Here is an 18,582-nt window from a genome sequence, read left to right as displayed (position 1 = left end):
GAGCCAATGGTCAGGAATGGCCTCCTTTGGGGCTTCCTTTGCTCAGCGGTTCCACAGGCTGTGAGACATCCCTTCAGGCAGACACACGGCCCTTCTGAGCAATGGGAGCATTTGTGAAAGCAGGAAAGCGGCAGTGGGGGAGCCTGCCCGCCCTGGGAGCTCGTCCCGAGTCACCGCATGTGCCTCACGCCCGCGGCGCTGCCCGGGGAGGGAGAACCGAGCTCTCTCCGTCCGCTCCCGGCGTTGGGGCCGAGCTCTCCAGGCAGCCTCTCCTCACCCAGCCGGGACCCACGGCCCCGGGGGCTGCACCGGTTCGCCCGCGCCTCGCACCCTCTGTCCCCGAGCTGAGCCTGCGGGGCGGGGATGGAGGGAGCCGCGGGGTCCTGCCGGCATCCCCCGGCCTCCTCCGGGGGAGAGCATGGCTCTGCCCGGCGGCCGCCCCCTGCCCGGCCCTGCCCGGCCCTGCAGGGAGGACGCGAAGCCGCGGCGCTCTATAAAAAGCCCCCCGGGCCGGGAGGGAGGGGAGCAGCGCAGAGCGGGACGGGGCGCGGGCAGCGGCGCCATGGCCCAGTCCGTGTGGGGCTACGACAGCGACAACGGTGAGGGGGCTCGGGGCCACCGCGGGGGCCGGCATCAGCCCGGCTGAGCAGGGGAGACGTTTCTTTGTCTTTGTCCCTCAGGACCCGAGCGCTGGCACGAAAACTACCCCCTGGCCAAGGGCGACTGTCAGTCCCCCATTGAGATCAACAGCAAGGACGTGCAGCACGACTCCTCTCTCGCCTCCTGGCACGCCAGCTATGACCCCGGGGCAGCGAAAACCATCCTGAACAACGGGCGCACCTGCCGAGTCGTCTTCGACGACACTTTTGATCGATCAGGTCGGTCTGGATTTTGGGGGGGTTGCTAGGAATCAAGGTTTTCAAAGCGCCAGTTATCAAAAAGCACCCTTTAGTATCCAGCCTGTGCAGGCCAGCAGAGAAAAGTCGCTTGGGAATGTTAAAAAGGTGCTCCTGAAGTTTATTCTGGTGGATCTGAAGTGGGACAGAAAGGCTGTTAGCTACAGGGGAACCCCTGAAATACAGCTGGATGGTGGACTTCTCCCTATGTCACCTCCTTCAACAGACACCACATCTCCAGGTTTTGTGTAAGGGACAAGAGTGGTGCCCAGAGTGGTTTGGAGTGCTCTGAGGCACTTTGTAAAAAAACTTGTATATACATTTTTACTGACTGTGATCTTGATTTCTTCTGCATAGTAATTTTTCAGGTACCTCAAAGCCTGAAAAAGTTATGAGAATAGCATTTATGTAAATGGCATTTTATAGTTTCTGGAAAACAAATGGCTTTGTTATTTAATTGAGATTGAGCAATCTCATTTCTCTAAATTAAATTTTCAAAACTTGATTGCAGAGCTCTATCTGCATAGCTCTGGATGCAGATAGGCAACAACTGTCAAAATTAATAAATTCATAATATATAATGCAAAGACATCTCAAAAGCATGCAGTATTTGTCCTTCATCAAGAAAAAAACCAATATAATTAATGGAAAACAGTTATTTTCCTTTGTATTTCTGTGCATCTGTGTTGATGGCACTTGTATTGAGATTTTGTTCTTAGTAAGCTCTATCATGGATGAAATATATCCATAGTACATTGAAAGATCACTCTCCTTCTTGTTTATCTTGATGAGCCCCTTGTTTCCTTGGACTTCTTTATCATTACAGCTACTTATTATTGTTCCATGTCTCTCAGATGACATCTCAACTATTTAGGACCAGGACTGTCTCTAAATAATGTATTTTTATGCTCCTTTAGTATTTATGACCACTGTTTCTACACAGCAGTCTCATAAATTGCACTTTTATTACCATAGAAACACAAATGGTCTGGATTGGAAGTGACCTTAATGATCATCTAGTGCCAACCATACCCTCATAACCACCTTCCACTAGACCAGGTTACTAAAGATGCATCCAACCTGGCCTTGAACATTTCCAGGGATGGATAATCCACAGCTTCTCAGGCAACCTGTTCCAGTGCCTCACCAACACCATAGTAAAACATTTCTTCCTAATATCCAATGTGACCATACTCCCTTCCAGTCTGAAGACATTCTTCCTTGCCCTATCACCACCTGCCCTTGTAACAAGTTCCGTTTATAAGCCAGAATGCTCTTCCAAAAGCTCTGCATAAAATGAATGCCTTGACTGAAAGCATGGGAAGGAAATAGGTAATGAATATTTTCACATGGTGGTTCTGTTCTGTCTTTTTTACAGCTTCCTAAAGGCTGAGGTGTTTTAGGCTGCTCAAGAAGTTGTCTGCCCAAGGAACAGTATTGGAGAAAGATTCTAATTTGGCCAAACCAAATGCAGTCCTTGGTGCAGCACTCCCTCTAAGTAATCTTCCCTCCATTTCCTCCCTGTCTGTCTCCTGATCACCTCTGTTGTTTCTTTGGGCATGCAGTGTGTACATTCACTCCTGGCTGCCCTTACTTTCTGCAGGTTGCTGGACAGTAATTTAGGACTCAAGCGTTTCACAGGAACCTGTCTGATCAGAATTAAATACAATGCCTGACAGTTCAGAAAACCATGAGGAAGAATTTTGTAGGCATTTTATTGCCTTCATTTGTTGGCTTCTGCAGTGCTAAGAGATGAGGATACATAGTAGTCACAGATTCCATTTTTATTGGAAAAAGAAATATAGTTAAAGATTTTTTATTTTCCCAATCACACGGAAGATTTTGAATGTTAAAAAGGTTTGGTTTTATGCTAGAGAGACTTGTATACTGTTATGAAGTGCTGTTTTCAAGTGCTTCACAGTATTTTAGCTCTGGAAAGGGCTACCTGTAAGAAATGAGTAGTAAATGAGTTTCCAAATCTGATGCTGATTCAGCTTGTAAATGTAGGTAGATCACATAAATTCAGCTCCTTCCTCCCATTGATTCCAATGTGAAATGGCAACCAAATACCAGCCAAATTTGAGGAGCTGGATTCTAAGCCTTTTTTGTCCTATATTATTATTATTATTATTATTATTATTATTATCCATTGAAGGCTTCTACAAAAGGTTTACTCAATATTACTCGATACTATACTGAGTTATGATTATTTATGTTTGAAAAAAATTAAAAAAGTAAGAGGAACTACTGCTTAAGTCTCAACAGTGCTTTTTTTCTGGCCCTCCCCTTGATGGTTGTGACACCTACCAACTAAAAAGAGAAACTGCAAAGTTAAACCTCTTGCTCTGTGTAGGTATTCCAACTTGTAGGATATCAAGAATTCATTTGAGACCATTGGGCAAAAGAGGATTTCAATGTTAACTTTGAACTTCAAAGCTATTGGTGGAAGCTCAAACTTGAATGCTATTTAAACAAGGCCTTCTGGCACTGCAGTTGTGAACTACATTATCAGCTTTCTGTGTAAGGAAACACGACTCATTCCAACCTTAGGTAATGAATGAAAAATACATTTGAGAGCTTATCCTCTAAGCAATCCCTGCTCAAAAGAATCTCCAGGCTGAAAGAGCAGGTGTGATGTTCTGAAAGTCAGAGTTGATGTCAACTGTCAGACTGATGCATGGTGAGCATTATTTGGCTAAGCACAACAGAAGTAACAGCTTCTTAGTTTCTCTTGTTGGTGGCTCAAGAACAATTTTCTAACTCACCTGACCTAAACTTCATTGTCTTCCCTCACTTCCAAGAAACAGATTTTTTTTTAATTTTTATTTTCTCTTAGAAGCAGCTATCTGTTACCATTGTTTAGGTGTCTGACCTGAAAAAGGTATGCCAATCATGGACTGGAGGTACTTTTTGAAGCATCTTTGGGTAAATTCAACAGCCCTAACACCAATCTTTTTTAAAAAGACCCTTTCTTGACGAGAATCACCTGAGAACACCCTCCTCTCTCCATACCAGGAACTGTAGTGTGTCCACTTGCCAGGAGAAAAGAGGCTTGTTGGGTAGCTGGGCTTTGATTCTGTGCTTGACTCACAGCAGCTTCCACAGCATTCACATCAAACAGAACTCCTGACAGCAGAGTTTAGCACCAGCCACATAAACTGGCGAGTGTTGTGGGCACCTTGTGGCGGGCTGGCTGTAGGAGGGGAGCTGTGCTGTGTCCCCACGGGGTGCTGGTATGGTGTCAGGTGCTGATGCTGTGTCCCTGCAGTGCTGAGAGGGGGGCCGCTGACCGGCGCCTACCGCCTGCGCCAGCTGCACCTGCACTGGGGCTCCTCCGACGAGCACGGCTCCGAGCACATCATCGACGGCCAGAAGTACGCGGCGGAGGTAGGACGGGTTTGTAGTGGTAGCATTCAGACTGGAATTTGTCTGCTTTTTCATCTGAACACATTAACCATTCTTCCTCCTGAAAGTATTTAGCTACTGATTTTTTCCCCGCCTGTGAAACTTGTGAATACTGCTTAACATGCAGTGGTATAAGTTGCAGCTGCTGACAAATGTATCCCTGCAAGTATCTACTAACACGGATTTCTTCATGCCAGAGTTTTTGCTGGTATCTTAGAATGTTTTAAAAACATTTGTGACAAAGCAATCTGTTACTTCCAAATAGGAAGATCTGCTGAATTTTTTTTGGCATTTAGTCATTTCTGGTATAGCTTGAGTTACCAAGCTAGTTTCAGAAAGAATAGAAAAACTCACTAAAAGCATATCTGATAAGCTGATGTTCAAAATTAGATCCGTCTTAAAACTGATTCGGAGTATGTCTTAGTTCCTGAACATATCTGCTTTAAAATAGCTGGGCTTATTTTCAGGAACAACGTAAAATGTAATGTTTGTGTTTTGTTTTGTTTTGTTTTAAATGTAAACCACTGCAGCGCTGTTGTCCTAGTTTGTTAAAATTAATAAATGTTTTAGGCCCTGAATACTCCTACAGGTCCTAAATGTAAGTGAATTAACTATTGATGCTAGAGAATTGCTAGCAAAGGCTGCCTCCTTCCTCCACTTTGAGATTAGGCTCAAAATACATACCTATGCCCACAAAAATCAGTATGTGTTTTCCTGCCTTCCACCTATACTCTCGAGGCCCAGAGCTTGAAGAAGCTTTGCCCACCTCTTGCAGGACAAAACTGAGGCAAATATTTTCAGGGTCAATGTGCACAAACATTGCAGAGATGACTGCAGGTGATGGCTTAGGATTTTTTTCCCCATTCCTTAAGCACAGACAATCTTTGCTAGTGTTCTGCTTTCTGTGGCCAACTAAAGAGAAAAAAATATCTGCTTCCTCAAACTATTTCTTGGCTAGTTCAAGCACAGACTTTTTATGTTACTTTTGTTAGCAGTACTCATGTATTTGTTGACAGGAGAAGGATGCCTGGAATATATGTACTTTAGCTACATTGCAGCCAAAGATTTATAGTTGCTCCAACTTTATCCTTAGCATTAAAATCCTTACCCTCAAGAGAAAAGAAACACAGAAAAATGGATTTGTTTAAATTCAGGACAAATTATTTTTTTGGTTATTTTAAATACACTTTAAAAAAAACCACTGATTTTGTATCTATACGTGTATATATATGTGTAGAACACATATGACTGTGTTCCAAATTCTCCTTAATCTGAAATTGCACACTGCTAGTTGCAGCATTTGTTGCTATATACATGAGCTAGAGATTTTCTAGCTGGACAGGGATTCAAAAATTTGAAATATATCCTGAAAATACAGCATTGTTGAAAGTGGATATGAGAAAGAAACGTCCAATTATAACCCAGTTATAACCCCACTCCCTTTCAATATGATGTGCCAAGAGCAGTAAGAGATACAAACCAATAATATATGCACTACATACAAATCAGTGTAAATCCTTGACATCTGCATCACCTGAAGATCTAAAAATGTACTTGAGATGAAGTGCATGTCAGTAGGTGTTTTATGCATTGCATGTGTGCATGTCATGTGCTTGGATTAAACTATTTATAGTTGCATTGTCTGATATTGTGTGGTAAACTCATTTTCTTTGTCCTATGCTTCAATTAAATGGAAAGCAATGCTTTATGGAAAGCATGAGCATATAAAAGCATGGGAACAGCAGTAAGAAATAAATACTTAAACAGTTTTCTTTTTCATGTCCATTCCTTTACTTACTGTGTACCAGAATATTTTCTTAATTTAATTTATAGTGAAGATTGTGCTGTTAACAATTTCTTGTGTTTATAACTGAGGCTTAATTGATTTTTAGTTACATATGGTGCACTGGAATCCAAAACATGGTAATTTTGCTGGAGCTTTGAAACAACCTGATGGTGTAGCTGTTGTGGGCATTTTTCTGAAAGTAAGTAGCAAATATTCAGTCTTTACAATTTTCTGTATTTTTCCTCTTTCCCTAGTGCAAGGGGAAAAGTTACCGATGTTTTTTCCTGCACTGCAGCCCTTTCCTATGGTGTGCACTGGGTGAGGAAGAGGGTCTGCATAGGCTGAATGTTTCCTCTCGTCCTTTGTCTGCTAGCAGGTGTTGTATCTGCCTGTCAGCAAGGTTATGTTGACTGATTCCCTTCTCTGGTCTCTTATTGATTCCACACAAGCTGGGGATCAAAATGAGTTCAATGAACCCACTCCAAAAAAAAAAGAATTGATGGTAAAATAAGATCATTGAACATTCTAACCTTGAAATACATAAACTTTTAAACAACATAATACTGTACCAGTATTTTCAGATTGATTTTTTTATAAACTCAACAGAATGTAAGTAGTACTTGTATCAAATCTGTATGTGGTCTAGGACATTGAGAAATGCTAGTGGGCACACAGTCCAAAAGTGATAAATTACAGAAACTTCAATCCTTTTACCTGCAAGTGAGCATTTCAGCTTGAACACACCATCCAGGAACAATGTCCTTTTAATGTTTCATCACTAGTAAGTGGCATTTGTACAAGCAAGAGCAAGTGGATGTAATTAATTTTGCTACAGTGTCCCTGGACAGACTAGACACAGTGTCATTTTAATTCTATTACTCTGTGAGCCAACCTGACCTTTTCTCTTGTGGTTAGTCTAAATTGAAGGTCAGCACCTGTCCAGATTCTCCCCTATGACTGTGTCCTTCAATTATTCTTCCTTTGTCATTCCTTTTGGCCTATTTTAGGATAAAGTTTTATGTTGTGAAACATAACTTACAAAGCACACCACTATATTCCTATTAACCATGCTAAGGTCAGCCAAAAGGTCTAGAAAAGTAAGTATTATTATTATCTTTTCTGGCACTCTTTCCCTATTTCCTTCTTTCTCTTTGGTGAAGGAGCTGTTGCCTTCTTTGAATTTGTCATGTTCCATTACTGGGTTTTGGGGTACTACTAAAACAGGATTGAGTTACCTACTGAGGAATTGAAGTTAATCTGTTTTGGAACAAGACATGGCAATAACAGTACATCTTACACATACTGCCTCTACACTTCTGGGTTGTCAAAGCTTTTATCAGTGCTAAATGTCATGAACACAAGCAATAAAGTGACCTCATAGCTTGAGGTCATCTAGACATTAATTTGTCACATGTCTTACATCAAGTCTGATCTGATTCAGGCAATCAAAACTTTGTCAAGTGGTCAGACATCTCGCAGTGGCTGTGGGTTGCTTTTGAAGCAGGAGCCAAGGGTTAAGCCCTGGGTAGTGAAGCTGAGTGTGCAGTCCATTCCTCAGAAAGGCGTGATACCTTGTAGGGTCCTTCAACACGTTCAAATTGCAAAGCCAGCTACTGGAGCCTGCTGTTTTGGATGTTCTTTGAACACATATAGTTTTCTGTCAGTCCCTACTGTATTCTCTGAGACTGCTGTTGCCTAATGTGACAGATGGGATGTACTGAATGTCTTTCAAATACTGTGGAACATGATGAAAAGATACAGTATTTGTGCTTTGCATTACAGGTTGGAAAAACTCCCAAACCAGAGATGAAAAGAATTCTTGAAGAAATTGAAAACATTAAGACCAAGGTATCAAAACAATTTTTGTGGCATAATGTAGCTGGAAAACCACAGAAGTAGGAATCAGTAGTTCAGGTTCATATTTTGACATCATTTTGATGACAAACAGTAGCAACAGAGATGGTGCATTGGACTGTGGAGCAGGATACTTTATTTTGCTTAAATATTTAACTCTTCACTTCCGCAAATAATCTTGTGGAAGATGATTTTTTAATCAATCTTTGCATACACAGTTGATAGTTTTATTGGTCCTACTCTGTAAAAAATATGCCAGTGGGGTAATACCAAGAAGAAATTAAAAGCTTTTTGAAGACAACAGTAGCTAAAAAAAATGCATATAGCAGAGTCAGAAATTTAGTTAGGCTAAAATGAGAAGAAACTAGTAGGAATGATAGAGCAGGGTACCAGTCAGGGTAAGGGAGATTAAAAACATTATTAATTTCAAGAAGGAACTGTATCTATAAAAGAAATTACATGGTGCAGTTTCAGCACCAGTCCTAAGTTCTCTCTTCCTATGATACTAGCAGAAATAGCATTGCAAATATATTCTAAACTGTTTTTCAGCTTAATTAATGATCTAAGGCACCAGTCCATACCTATTGCATAGATACAGCTGCTGAAGGGAGCTATTTGCAGAGAACTGCAATATTGCATCTATTGTCATTTAGCATTCTCATTTACAATAAACTTAATAAACTCTAGGCATACTTCAGCAATTCTGCTTCATGATAAATTTTATGATTCTAATAATGCTAAAAGTAATTTTTTTTATTTCACCTTGAACATGCCACCAGATCATCAGATTTGTAGGTATTTTCTTGCAAATTTACCAGAATTCCTTGCATTTAATGTATGTATGTGTGTACTGCCATTGACGTGCAGGTCTGAGCCTGAAAGCTCTTCTCTCCTTTGTAAGAGTTGTATAAATTTTATTTTTTAAACTCAGTTTTCAAATGCATTTAAGTTCTTTCTGCTGAGGGAACTGAAGGTTATTTTTTTAACCTATCTATGCCCCTGCCTCAATGTGTCAATGGTATCTCTTTTGATAGCTTTCTCTCATAATGCCTGTATAATTTTTTTTTTTTTGGCCATTTACATGTAGCAGTTCTGGAAAAAGCAACAGTTGAAATAAAGCAGAGAAAAGTGCATACACAAAGAACCACATGTTGTATTTTATCTCTTATTTCTCTTCTGTCATCACATTTTCCCAAGATTACTTATTTTTCAGAAAGATTAATGGGTGGTATCACTGGTGTATTTATCACACAAGCAGTTTCAATTGCTCTCATGCGTTATAGGCAGAGGAGTTTCTTGGTCACTGTACTGTATTTACTGACAAAGCACAATTTTGTGAATTTACTTGCAAATTCATACTGAACTTACAGAATAATCTTTTCTGGAAGATATAATTGGAGTCACTTTTCCTACTCTTAATTTGTGCGAGGATGCATGGAAACAATTTCAGCTTCTGCCACTCACTTTGTTCTAATCTAGAGAAGATTCTCCATGATAGAAGAAGGAAATAGTAATAACATATCTTCCTTCTCAGAACTGTATCCAAAATACCAGTAGAGAAGTGAACTGCATTTCCTTGGTTAGTTTTTGTTGCCCAGAGGGAACAAGGAGTATTCATTACAGTCCTGTGGAGTTACTGTTCTATTTGGTGGCAGATTTACCAGGAAATGTTGTCTGATGTCTGCTTTCTCCCTTGTCTGGTGGTAATCACCTCAAATTGTAAAATATTTAGGATTCAGTTTACAGGAAATATTTTAATTCTTCACTAAGTGTACTAGTGCCAAAAAAAAGACTGAGAATGTCACCATGAATATATAATTAGAGCACAATCTTGGGAAGAGAGAGGTGCAGATTTAAATTCCTCCAGATAGAAGAGTAGACTGTAATAAATCCGCAATAAATGCCTGGCCACTATCCTGTTGGATAAAAGGGTAACAGTACCAGCAGTGCCACAGGCTTTAACTTTTATCCCAATGGCCCAAAGTAAAACACAATTTTGATAATTCCAGAACAGAGATATGTAAAAATGAATTTGCTTTGATCCCACACAATTCAGTTTTTAATTTCTTTTAATTTATTAATGTAATCAAAATGTCAGTTATTATTAATTGCTGAGAAAGTGCTTGACAGGAAGAAAAGGAGATTGATTTCTTGCATGAATCTTGGTATTTAATTGCTTCCTTTATAATAGCATAGACACGGATGACTTTTTTAAGATGTGTATCTCTGGAGTTACTGCAGAGAATTTTTTTGTTTCCCTAAGGGGAAGGAGGCTCCTTTTCTGCACTTCGATCCTTCAATTCTTTTCCCCAAATCTCGGGACTACTGGACCTACCACGGTTCGTTCACCACACCCCCCTGTGAGGAGTGCATCACTTGGCTTCTCCTGAGGGAGCCGATTGAAGTCAGCTCAGACCAGGTAAACTCCAGCCCACTTCTTGGTGGGGAAAGCTTTAGCTGTGGACAGTGAGAAACTGCCTGCAGAACAGACTGTTGAAATGGGCTGTAAAACTGACCCTGAGAATCAGGCACTCTTGCAGGACACTTTCTGGAACAGCCTCAGCAGTGGTGTTTTTGGGGTCCAGAAAACCTGCTAAGGCAGAAGTGCCCCTGAGCCACAAAATTCAGCCATGATAGGAGCCTCAGTTCATTCTACGTCTTTTACAATTAAGTGGCAAGTGAGACTAATATTTTGCTGGTTTCCTGGTTTAAGAAATTGCTGGTCCAGATCTTGACTTCTTAAAAGCTGTCAGTGAGAAAGATCAAACAACCTACAACCTGCAAACCTGAACATACATACGAATTAATATACCACTTGCATTCACATAGCTCAAATGTGCGTTTACAGAGAAAAAAAAAGAAGTCTGTCTGGATAAGGTGACTTTGTAGTTCTTGTGTCAAAATTTTTGGCTATTTATACCACTTTCTGCTTCAGCAATACAAGTCAGGATATATCCTTCCTACTGAAATGGATGTTTTCAAAATATATTTTTTTGCATTTGGATGAAAGGGTAACAATCAACAAAGCAACACTGAAATTAAGTTAGTTTTAATAACAGCAGCTGAGTTCTGAATTCATGATTCAACTTAATAATCCAGTTGGCATATCTCTGCCTTGCAGATCAAAATACAAACTTCTGCACCAGCTTTTTCGACCACTGCCTTGCACTGACATAGGTCTGGATCCTCCTTCATAGATAGCTGTATTTTCACAAGGTATTTGCCTGCAGTCCAGCTCTGGCAGGGTCATAGTAGGGGCTTATTCTTTTAACACACTGTGCGTGTGAATCAGAGAAGACACCAAAAGAAGCCCAGGAAAGGGTCAGATGATGAACTGTTCTGTGGATTGTGAAGATACACAGAAACAATGCAAACTCCTGGGCTGCAGGAATCTTTATCAGTAATCTCAGTATTGTTAGGAGACTGTTATTGTGTGCTTGTCACTATATGAGAATATTCCTTTTTCATCTCATAGTTTTTTCTAGGCAGTAAGGTCCACAGTGCTTCCACATGGACACTTGAATTTTTCTTCCTTGCAGATGGCAAAGCTCCGTAGCCTTTCCAAGAATGATGAGAATGAACCCATGAGCCCTCTTGTTGACAACTGGCGCCCACCGCAGCCTCTGAAGGGCAGGATAGTGAAAGCTTCATTCAAGTAAAATCTCAAGTCTCACTTGGCTGAACCTGAGTGAGAAAATCCCTACATCACAAAAGTGTAGCTAGTTTTTTCTGTCTACTGCTTTTCCTCTGGATACAGGTCTGTGTTTCTCAGTTTGAAATTCTGAATGGTAAAAGTGAATCTGTTTTTAAAAGCAGAAAAATACAGTATGCAAATACTAAGCATAGTAAGCACATGTGAAAAGTAATGATTCTTGACCACAAAGGCCTCAGCATTTATAGTCACTTCTCTGCCTTGTGGTCTTGTAAGAAAAATAGGCTCAGTTTCAATATTTAATTAATTTTGAAGAAAATATAGTAAGGCAAAAAAATGAACCAGTTGTTCAGAAAAGCAGAAGTAACAGTAGATGAACGCAAGGGAAATGCCTGTCTGTACACTGTGATCTTGCTCAGACACCCCACCCTCAGAGGAAATATCCATAGAAAAAGTACCCTTTAACATACCTGATTTTCCCTTCCCTGTCTTGCTCACAGGTTTTTTATCCAAGATTAGATTAGTGTTCTGAGGGTAAAATCAGGCATACTCAGTTTCTGTGTGAAGAAGAAAAGAGACCTTGCTGTCTTTTCAGCATGTACTGCCTTTGCCATATCTTGCTGCTGCCATATTTGATCATTTCTTCTTTCACTGCTGCTGTTACTTCACCCATCCAGTGTAGAGTCCTGCTGGTATGATATTGCTTTGTTTTTAGTATACAGCTTTAGTATTGCTGAGGGGGAAGTTCCTTTCTTCTGCTGCTCTATGTTATCTCCCAGAATGATGGATTTTTGATGCTCTGCCTGCTTTTTATATTTGACACCTTAATGGTTTTGCCTATTAGGGATTTTGTTGCATATAGAAAGGATCTTTCTGCATGACTCATATGTGTCATTTGTCATCCCCACTTGTGAAAAATCCAGGTTAAGTGTTTATTTGACCCTGTATCTGGAGAATATAAGTGGATTCTGTTTGGCTCAGTTCCTTTCTGGGGAGACACATCAGCTTTCAACTGTGATCCAAGCAAGGAATCACTGGCAGACAGAAACATCTAAATCAACTTCCCCTGTCCTTCAACATATAAACTTTACCATTTCAGGGTACAGGTACTATCGATGTTGAACCCACATACAGATCATGTGAGTAAAGATCTACATTATATTCAACACCCAGGTGATTATTCAGTATTGGACATACAGGAGATGGGATGGTCAAATGTGGCACATAAATCCTGCTGCACAGAAAGCTTCTGGGCTCTCTGTGTTCCTGTAACTCCTCAGTAGGTAGTAGTGGGTGTTCTTCTGGAGATGTTGACACAAACATGTTCACAGCAGCATTTATAAGGGATATGTCAAAGTCTGAAAAAAACCCAGGGCTACAAATGGCTGGAATAGGCATTTCCCAGTTCACCTTAACTATTTCACTTTCCTCCTTCACTAGAAAAATGATGCTCCAACAGGGAAGTAATGAATCAGCAACACTGGACAAATGCTGCTGTTATTATCAGCACAATTCAGTGAGAATCCAGAAATGAAACTGAGAGCAGATTTTTGATCCTTTTCATTCAGTTAGAATTGTTCAAAGGATTGCTGAATTCCCATTGAAAATTAGTATTTTAGTTTATTAGGAATGTATTTTGCTTAGTATAAAGCAGTTTATTTTTAAAAACTAAGTTAATGTGAGTAGAAGCTAAAGTATTGATTAAATCCTGTTTACAAATGTTTTGGCACTGGCCTAATTTTATCATAAGATCAGCTTTTGATATTATGAGTGCAGCACTTGCAAGGGTATTGATTTTAGGAGTCCCTCAGACCTTCTTTAAACTCCCAAATCTGTAAATCTACTCAACACATAAAAATGTTACTACAGAAAGCTCATAAGCAACAATTTTTTTCTACTGTACTATGTCTTATGTGTAAAATTTCTTCTCATATTCATATGCAGTTGATATTGGTGAGAGAAAATTTTAACACAAAGAACTGAGACAAGGGTTTGAGTTTTTCGACCTAAAAGCCATTGACTGTGATGTTTTAATCTCTTGTTATTGAGGCAATAAAACAAGATAAGTTGTCTGCACTTGAAATAACTGCTTTTATGTCTTCAGAGAATCAATAAATTGACTTACATAAAAAATAAATTGATTGCTGTTTTTATGCTAAGTGATGACTGAAAGTTGCAAGAACTTAGTAGAAAACCTTGCTGCTCCTTTCTTTGATGCATATGCTTGTAATATAAGGGGAACAGACATTTTAGTACTTTTTAGCTGTTGAAGTTTAGTATGTTTATGTTTTATTTATGTTAGTATTTAGTATGTTTCCTCTACTGCTTTTGAAAGGTAGAATAGGCAGAAGTTTATGAACTACAGAAATAGCTGTTTTTGTTCCAAGAAGCAATATTTAGTTTGCATGTTGGTAAAAAGGAAAATACACTCTGAAATTTATATTGCTTCCTCCTGCATCTCCTCTGATTCCATTCTGTCTTCAAACTACTATTACACAAAAGCATCATCTTCACTGCAAATATGCTTTAAAGTTTTGAAGAATAAAGTGCACAGTTTTGTTCCATTGCCTTTCATCCTTTAAGAAATAATATAGCTCAGCATTGATTACCTTGGTGACAAAATCAGAATATGTGGATTGTAATCCTGCTGCCTCATGTATATTAACCCAAACAAACAGTAAAAATTACCCTAATCATTCTGGGGCACCAAATCCTTATGAATTCAGTGCCTCTAATGTATATATTAATTACAGGAGGGTAGCCAAATTATTCAAATTAATTAACACCTATTAGGTTTTGATAAATGCTTAAACTTTCCCAGTTTCCCACACCTCACAAGAGACATTACTAGAAAAATTAAAAGCTTATTCCTACAGTTTCAAAGCTTTTCTTTATTAACTGAAACAGTTGTCACCATCTTTCAGTCATGTGTAAATTCGTAACTGAACTGTGAATTCCTGGTATGACCCTTGTGTACAACCAGCTATGATTCTGCATTTCTACTACAAAATGAAAAGAACAAATCTTATTTTTCTGTATCTCAAAGAAAGATGCTCCTGGATGTCCTTGTTGATGTTTTTCTGCTGAGTAATCAGCATTGAAGAACGTTCATATTGTCAGGGAGTCAGACAAAAGAAAACAGTATCTATTTCTTCCTGAGGCGTTTTGTCCCATGCCCCAGCAAAGGGGGCAGTTGTATGGTGTGTGTTCCACTTTCTCTACCTGTCTTTCATCTCAATGAATTCTGGCATTTATCTTTGTCAATATTGGAGCATAAAGCATTGTGCTAGTTTTGCATTAATTGACATTTAGTGAAGAGGGAGGAAGCCACCCACAGAAATGATTTTTTGTGAGAAGCTGCTAAGAGCTTCCTCTGTGCCTGGAAAAAAACAAGCATGTATTCAGGAATTATTTTATTTCCAAGCCCAAGAATTTAACAGAACATTTATAAGATTCTCAATCCTAATAATTTAATAGAAATTTTTATAACATTCCTCACTCCCCAAGAGGTAATATACAACCAACGATGAATCAGAGATCACATCAGACTCAAGGGTTTTTTTTTTAAACTTATTTTTTAAAGCATCTTCTTTTCAGTTTATGGCTGCTGTATATGTTGATTTGCAAAAAAAGTGCAATAAAATTAAATTAACATACTCAGGGTTATTTGTGAGGGAGAGACAGAAAAACTGTTGAGTTTTAAAACACACAAACAGATTTGAATACAGATGGAGAACTTGTGATATTACTGGGGAAATACCAACAGAGTATTGCTATTATAGAAAATTTTGACTATATTTGGACTGGATAGTATGATAGTTGCAAGAATGTCCATGAACTTAAATGAACAAAACACTTGTAGAATCATAGGCCTGAGTTGGACCTTAAAGACCATCTAGTTTCCAACCCCCATGCTGTGAGCAGAGACACCTTCCACTAGACCATTATTTTTTAAAAAATTACATATTAATGTAATTAATGTAAAGTAGATGGAAAATTTTCTGTAAAACAGGAGGATGGAGAAGAAAGAAATGCAATTTGTACTGCAAACTGATGAAGATACAAGTCTACAGTCTAAATTAATACCTCACTTTCAAAAAAGGCAACTGTGAAGAATATGAGTCCAAATAAAGAAGGGTTAATAGGAATATGTATATATGTGAGAATGAAAATTACCATTAGGTGAGATGGTAAATTGAGTAGGACAGTAGAGCAAACTTCATACAGATGGAGTTGTCTGTGCTTCAGAAAACAAAAAGATTGGCATAATAAACTGCAGCCCTTTTGTTGAGTACTCTATTTCACGAGATCTCCCTGGAGATAGCATCCTGCCTCTCTATGGGAAAATCCAACAGGAAGGTTGGAAGCAATGATGCCATCAGGTAAGCAACAGAAAGGTTTCAGTCACTAATGAGCCACATCAGTAGTTTGAACCGGTGCAGGAAGCATCAACAGAATGTTATCTGCATGGGAATTCTCAAAGTAAGTCTCACTGATTCTGCCACTAATTCTTCAAATGAGAGGTTGACATTAACTCATGCTTCTGCAGTTCTGTCATGCCATCAGTAAGTAGAATATGCAGTAGGTGTTAGGAAAAAAAAGTGCCTTTGGTAAATTTGAGTAGCACACTGTCACTCTGTTACTGTTACTAATATCTTGCAGAAGATCTGTCAGAAAACTGTTGAAGAACTTGAAACTCCTTCCTGGAGTTAGACCAACTTCCTTGCAGCACTAGACCACCAAGAACATGGACCAGTTGCCCCAGACCTTTATGGTGGAGATAATAGATCTTTACTAGACTAAGATTTTTAATTCTTCCAATTCCCATGATTTTTTCTTTTCTTTTTTTTTTTTTTTTTTTAAACTGGCATTGCCACGATTCATCCTACCTTCACCCCATAGACGACGCAAACATCCTTGCTGAAAACTAAAGTCAAGGATGCTGCTTCTTGCCTGGCTTGTAATGGTTATTTTCCAGAGCCCACACGGTGGAGCCAGTTCTTCAATAGTCACCTTCCTGACACCACTTTCAGCCTGGGCAGTGCAAATTCTTCTAGTCCTGCACAAACAACTCAGCATTGAAACAAATGCAGTTTATCCAAGTTCTTCTTGAGCTACAGGACCTGATGTTTAAATAATTATTGACAGCAATGGATTGGTATTAATTTCTATTTAAAATCTTCTGTATTTTGTCTGCATGTTTATTCATGTTTTGTACGCGCTTTTGCTTTTATAGGCTGAGGATAGTTGCATTGCTAAAGTCCCAAAGAATCCTATCAACAGGTAAGAGGAGTTACAGGTGAAAATCTCCCACTGCTATGTGCTGAATGGTTGCTGATTTGAGTAATTATGAGACCAAGGCTGCAGAATATGCTCCATACTAGCAATACCTGGCTGAATAGCAATTTCAGTCTAAATAGCCCTTTTCTTTCTGTACATGTGTCAGTCATCCTTCCTGCTTATGATAATTTCTACACTGAATTAAAAACCAAAGACATTTCTATTATTTCTATTACTTCTCTTCTTTGAGAGAACAGTGCAGTTCAGAACAGTCTTTCTTAACACTGCAGGCTACCAGCCATTAAGCCCTAATTTAAGAGCTCCCACAACGTTGTGAATTGTCTGGGTAATAAATCTCTGCTGGAGAAAGAACATAATCATCAAATATTTTTTCTTGTCAGACATCATTGAGCAACAAATGGCAACAGTGTCAGCAGCCTACCTAAATTTACAGCTAAGCAAATGCTACTGACCCTTGAATAAACAGATGAAAGTTGGTTTGTTGCCCAACAGTGTGTAAGACCTATAATTGAAACACTGATTTCATTGTCTCTCTTGAGAAAGGTAGGTAATGCAAGTTTAGAAAAAATACTTTCCATGCCTAATGTCATAGAGCATTTTGCTGTAACTTCCACCACTGAAAAATTCTGCAAAAGGGATAGTCAGTGTGATCTAAATAAAGCTGAGGCTGTGGAACATTTCTCCTGCCTTTAAGGTATAATTGTGCCAGGACTTACATTAAATTATATACCATAAATATGGTACAGTATTAATTAATAGTGAAAATAATTATGTTCTTATACTGGTGTCCATCATCAGACTATTTTAATGGCAATGTAAGAAGTCCGATAAAATATTTTGAACATTTCCAACCAGTTTTCCTATATGTTCTTCCCATAGCCTCAAAACCTCAAATTCATAATTTTTGCTTTGTATGCAGATATCTTCTCCTCATCTTAAAGGTGATGGGTAAAAGTCCACTGCAGACAATCTTGCCTGGCAGTTCTCTATACAAGCACCTCCTTTCTTGACTCTGATTGTGACCTTTTACCCTGGATATGATCTGGGTTATGGTGAGGTTTGTTTTCTGATTTATGTTTCAGTCAATTTGATTTTTTTAATGGTTAATATTTAATAATATACAACAATTAAAATTGTATTAGTTAAAGTTAATAAAAGTAAGCATTGCCATTAAACAGTCATTTTTGGAATCCTGACAAAATCCACTGCTTTTGCTACTTTGCTGAGCTTGGCTGTCCTAGTTAGTCTCTGTCACCCACTCCGCTGGAAGCACATGTTCCCTTTTTACAGAATCTGACTGAAGGGTTTGCCATTTTTACATAAATTTTTTGTGTTTGCTGGTGTTTTTGTTTAAATGCTGAACCAAAAGCAACAGTAGATTAGAGCTCTCTTTCTTTCTTCTTACTGCATTAAAATGTCTTTAATCAGGAAATGAAAAGATGTTCCTGGAACAACCTGACTATAGCATCTAGGCAACAATATGCATAGAACTATAACACTTCAAGTTAAACAGTGAATCCATTACTTGTATTTGTATCTTTACATCACAGGATGTAGGGTCCAGTTCCTGATGCACCTGTTCAAGTAAGCAATCTCTTCACTTGGCAATATTTACAGTGACTGAGCTGTTGAATAAAAGACATGCACTAAAATTTGTTGCCTGGATAGACTTCATGAATGTGGGTGCA

The 18,582-nt window shown here is 39.0% G+C and overlaps 1 protein-coding gene across 1 annotated transcript; it reads left to right on the top strand.

Moving 5' to 3' along the window:
• Positions 1-516: 516 nt before the first annotated feature.
• LOC102102918 (carbonic anhydrase 3-like) lies at positions 517-13,730 on the top strand. The gene is made up of 7 exons (XM_005517053.3): positions 517-599; positions 681-878; positions 4,165-4,283; positions 6,194-6,286; positions 7,870-7,935; positions 10,205-10,360; positions 11,481-13,730. The coding sequence occupies exons 1-7, from the start codon at positions 563-565 to the stop codon at positions 11,598-11,600; spliced, it is 789 nt and encodes a 262-aa protein (XP_005517110.1). The 5' UTR covers positions 517-562; the 3' UTR covers positions 11,601-13,730.
• The last annotated feature ends 4,852 nt before the right edge of the window (positions 13,731-18,582 follow it).

This window comes from Pseudopodoces humilis, chromosome 1, assembly GCF_049639895.1.
Source record: "Pseudopodoces humilis isolate 2021_Gansu_Grassland_sample_001 chromosome 1, ASM4963989v1, whole genome shotgun sequence".
Taxonomy (NCBI): Eukaryota; Metazoa; Chordata; class Aves; order Passeriformes; family Paridae; genus Pseudopodoces; species Pseudopodoces humilis.
This window is presented reverse-complemented; position numbering and strand designations above follow the sequence as displayed.

Bases quoted from the DNA above. Each gene is read 5' to 3' on its own strand.
- LOC102102918 (XM_005517053.3), top strand. From the start codon at position 563: ATGGCCCAGTCCGTGTGGGGCTACGACAGCGACAACG. The intron at 879-4,164 runs GTCGGTCTGGAT...GTGTCCCTGCAG, and splicing joins CGACACTTTTGATCGATCAG to TGCTGAGAGGGGGGCCGCTG. The intron at 4,284-6,193 runs GTAGGACGGGTT...ATTGATTTTTAG, and splicing joins GCCAGAAGTACGCGGCGGAG to TTACATATGGTGCACTGGAA.